The 4,650-nt window shown below is 50.0% G+C and overlaps 1 protein-coding gene across 1 annotated transcript; it reads right to left on the bottom strand.

Moving 5' to 3' along the window:
* Window positions 1-3,468: 3,468 nt before the first annotated feature.
* LOC139026886 (uncharacterized) lies at window positions 3,469-3,987 on the bottom strand. The gene has a single exon (XM_070442138.1). It carries the CDS (start codon window positions 3,985-3,987, stop codon window positions 3,469-3,471), a length of 519 nt encoding a protein of 172 aa, XP_070298239.1.
* Between the last annotated feature and the right edge of the window lie 663 nt (window positions 3,988-4,650).

Raw genomic sequence — 4,650 nt, 5'->3', positions numbered from 1 at the left:
GAGACAAAGACAGACAGAAGGTAGGCAGACAGACACGGACACAGGACACAGACGCACTAGACACAGACACAGACACGACCAGACACAGACACAGACAGACACGAGAACACGACACAGCACAGACAGACGACAGACAACACAGAGACAGACAGACAGACAGACAGCCGACGACAGAAGACGACGACCAGACAGACAGACAGACAGACGACAGATCAGACGCAGACAGACGACAGAGACAGACAGACAGCAGTACAGACAGACAGACAGACAGGTCTATAGAAGTGCAATCTCCGTCATTGTAATGCCAACGAGTGTTTACGCTAAACAAGGCTGGTAGATCGTCTATCTCCTGTATTGTAATGTGCCATCATGTGTTCCTAGGCCTTTAGATCGTATATTTCCTTGTATTGTAATGTCAACAGATGTTTACCAGGCCCATGTAGATAAGTTATACTCTCCTGTACTATGTATGGTCCAAACAGTGTTACCAAGGCCTGTAGATCGTAGATCTCCTGTATTTGAATGTCCAATCAGTGTATACCAGGTACCCTGTAGATCGTATATCTCCCTGTATTGTAAATGTCCAACAGTGTTAAGGGCCTGTAGATCGTAGATCTCCTGGTAATTTGTCATGTCCGAAGCAGTGTTCCCCCTAAGGCTGTAGATCGTATATCTTCCTGTATTGTAATGTCCAAATACCATCTGTGTTACCAGGTTTCAGTAGGAATTCGTATATAGTGCCTGTATGTAATGTCCAACAGTTGTCTAATCCAAACCAGGCTGTATGATCGTATACTCCTGTATTGTGAATGTCCAAGCAGTGTTCCCAAGGCTGTAATCGGTATATCTCCTGTAGTCATTGTTAATGTCAACAGTGTTACCAGGCTAGCTAGATTAGATAGAGGTCATCCTGTATTAGGGCTAATTGTCCAAAAACTGTGTATACCTAAGGCCTGTAGATCGTATTGCTCACTGTGTATTGTAATGTCCAACCCAGTGTTACCAGGCTGTAATCGTATATCTCCTGTATTGGTAATGCCAAACAGATGGTTACAGGGCCTGTAGATCGTATAGTATCTCCTGTTATTGTAATATCCAATATAAAGTGTTACCAGGGCTGTAGAGTCGTAGATCTCCCCTGTATTGCGTCATGTCAACAGTTGTTACAGGCTGTAGATGTTCATTAGTCTCACTGTATTGTAATGTCCCACAGTTTACCAATTCATCCAGGCCTGTAGATCGTAGATCTCCTGTATTGTAATGTCCAACAGTGTTTCATGGATCCTGTAGAGAATCGTATATTCTCCTGTATTGGTTAATGTCCAACAGTGTACCAGGCTGTAGAATCGCATATATCCTGTATTGTAAATGTCCAACAGTGTTACCGGCAAGGGACTCTGTAAGAATCGTATCTCTCTGTTATTACGTAATGTCAACAGTTCGTTAAACCAGGCACCTTGTAGATCAGGACTCTCTCCTGGTATTGTAACTGTCCAACAGTGTTACCAAGAGGCTGTAGCATCGTAGATCTCACTGTATGTAATGTCCAAGCAGTGTTCACCATGCCTGTAGAGTCGATATACTCTCGCTGTATTGTAATGTCCAATCTAGTGGTTACCGAGGCTGTCAGATGTCAATTATCTGCCTGGTCTTTGTAATGGTCCAACAGTGTTACCAGGCCTTAGATCGTAGATCTCCTGTCATTGTAATGTCCAACAGTGTTACCAGCCGCTAAGAATTCGTATATCGTCCTGTATTCGTATGTCCAACAGTGTTACCGAGGCCTGTAGATCGTAGATCTCCTGTATTGTTAATGTCAACAGTGGTTACCGAGCCTGTTAGATCTATATATCTGTATTGTACATGTCCAACGTGTTACCTAGGCCTGTAGATCGTAGATTCCTACCTGTATTGTAAAAGACAGTGTTACCAGGCCTGCTTGATCGTATATCTCTGTATTGTATGTCCAATCAGTGTTACCAGGTGTAGATCGTCTTATCTGTATTGTAATTGTCCAACGTGTTACCCAGGCTGTAGATCGTAGATTCCTGTATTGTAATGTCACAGTGTTCCAGGCCTGTAGAGCATCGTGATATCTCACTGTTGTAATGTCCAACATGTGTTATCGAGGCCTGTAGATCGAGATCTCCTGTCATTGTTAATGTCAACAGTGTTTACCAGGCCTGTAGATCGTTATCTCTCCTGTATTGTAGACTGTCCAACGTGGTTACCAGGAAACTGATAGAAAGTGCAGATCTGTATTGTAGATGTCCAACAGTGTTACCAGAACCACTTGGATCTGTCTGCCTGTCTGTCTGCCTGGCTGTGTCTGTCTTCCTGCCTACCTACCTGCCTGTCTGTATGTGTCTGTCTGTCTGATGGGGTTTGTGGCATCAATTGGAAAGTTTGGCCTAGATTCAAACAGATCAAGCTTTAATAGCCGACACCCGCATAGCTGATGTTTTGGCAGTGTCTGAGGTGTACCTGCGTTGGAGATGTCAAATTGATCKTTGTCTCGAAGCCACACCCATCCCACTTGCGTTAGAAGTTCAGAACGAGAAAGTGGAGACTATAGAAGAAAAGATGACTCTCAAAAAATGTGGATTTCTATCAGCCTAATTGAGYTMMWYGMTWKKWRRRKKKWTRCKAWMMTRRWAKRTMMWAAWWAYGSRMSKWTMGYWTTTTTRTTAATGCCGACTCCGTACAGCCAATGGCAGTGTCCGCTTTAGGGATAATGCCAGGAACCGCTTGTGGATTTGACAGCTCTAACGCAGTTCCACCTCCAAACAACCGTTACGCGGATGTCGGCTAACGTGGATTTTGATTGAATAGAACCCTAAATCTGCTTTGCTCATCAGACTAGATGGGATTTGTTTGGACACTAGATGGGGGAGGAGAAGGGAGAAAGGAGAGAGGGGTGAGGAAGGGAGAAGTGGGGTGGTGTCCTGTGACAGGCAGGGCAAGGAAACAGTGAAAGCTTAGTGGACTAATGTGATGCATCGAGGTGCGGTGTGGGGAGGTGAAGGAGAGGAAGGGGAGGAGGGAGGTTCTTTCTGTTCGTTTTTTGGCGCCATGGGRCACTCAGAGGCTTTCTGGGACCTGAGTGTCTGTCTGTCTATCTGGTCATCAAGTGTTAAGCCATCTAGCAAGGTGGTCGCTGATCATCCGTACTGCTCTGGCTACCGGTGGTGTGGCCTAAGAAAATAGAAGTACAGTCCAATTGCAGTGTGGTCTGAGGGACTTTGTKCTCTTCAAGGAGTAGGTAGGTGTCCCCTGACCACTGATACAGGGTCAGATGTGTCTTCATCACCTCTATGGTTAAGGCTAGGGTTGGGGATATATGTAATCGAACCTGGGGTTGGGGCTGGGGTTGGGGGAACTTGGACTGGGCTGGGGGGCTGGGACTGGGGTTGGGGCTGACGGGACTGGGGTTGGTGGGGGGTTTGCTGGGGGCTGGACACTGGGACACTAGGGGTTGGGCTGGGACTGTGGGTTGGGTGTGGGGGGCTGGGACTGGGCTGGGGTTGGGGTGGATGGGTTGGACTGGGGTTGGGGGCTGGGAGTGGACCTAGGGGTTGGGGTTGGGGCTGGGACTGGGACTGGGTTGGGGCTGGGACTGGGCTGGGGCTGGGGCGTGGGGGGCTGGGACGGGGTTGGGCTGGGGTACTGGGGTTGGGGCTGGGACTGGGGTTGGGGGCTGGGACTGGGTGGGGGCTGGGACTGGGTGGGGTGGGTTGGGGCTGGGACTGGGTGGGGTTGGGCTGGGGACTGGGGTTGGGGCTGGGGGCTGGGACTGGGCGTGGGGCTGGGACTGGGACTGGGGTTGGGGGCTGGGACTGGGGTTGGGGGCTGGGGCTGGGACTGGGGCTTGGGGGCTGGGACTGAGGGACTGGGGTTGGGGGCTGGGACTGGGACTGGGGCTGGGACGGGCTGGGACTGGGGACATGGGGTTGGGGCTGGGACTGGGGGACGGAAGACGTGCTCCATATTGCCTGAGGGCAGAAGGGAAAGGTGTTGTTTTCAGACCAGGTTCATGAAACATGAACGACTCTTGCTGTTCACTGGCAGCAGAAGGAAGATGCCTTCCACCATCCATCCACTCCGACCCACACACATACACACACACACACACCACACAGCAGTGAAACCTGGACGCAGGACTGCTTTCTGTGACCCTTGACACAGGGGGACCTTCGTCTGTCAGCGTTCCCTTCAGGCTGTCACCAAGCTAAATACCAACATTTCTCTCTGCCCTCCCTCTGTCTTCCCCCCCCTGTTTCTCTGCCTCCCTCTGCTTCCCCCCATTTCTCTGCCCTCCTCTGTCTTCCCCCATTCCGCCTGTTACGTTTCTCTGCCCTCCCTCTGTCTTCCCCATTTCTCTAACCTCCTCTGTCTTCCCCCCATTTCTCTCGCCCTCCTCTGTCTCCCTGTTCTCTGCCCTCCCTCTGTCTTCCTCCCCTGTTTCTCTGCCCTCCCTCTGTCTTCCCCCCATTTTCTCTGCCCTCTTCTTCCCGTTCTTTCCTCCCCTGTTTCTTCCTTTTTCTCCCTCCCTCGGTCTTCCCCCTGTTTCTCTGCCCTCCCTCTGTCTTTCCGCCCCATCCTCTCTTGCTTCCCCCTATTTTGCCCTCACTCTGTCTTCTCACCTTTTCT

The sequence above is a fragment of the Salvelinus sp. IW2-2015 genome, unplaced genomic scaffold (assembly GCF_002910315.2).
Source record: "Salvelinus sp. IW2-2015 unplaced genomic scaffold, ASM291031v2 Un_scaffold6257, whole genome shotgun sequence".
NCBI lineage: Eukaryota > Metazoa > Chordata > Actinopteri > Salmoniformes > Salmonidae > Salvelinus > Salvelinus sp. IW2-2015.
The sequence above is the reverse complement of the archived record's forward strand: the minus strand, read 5'-3'. Positions and strand labels throughout refer to the sequence as shown.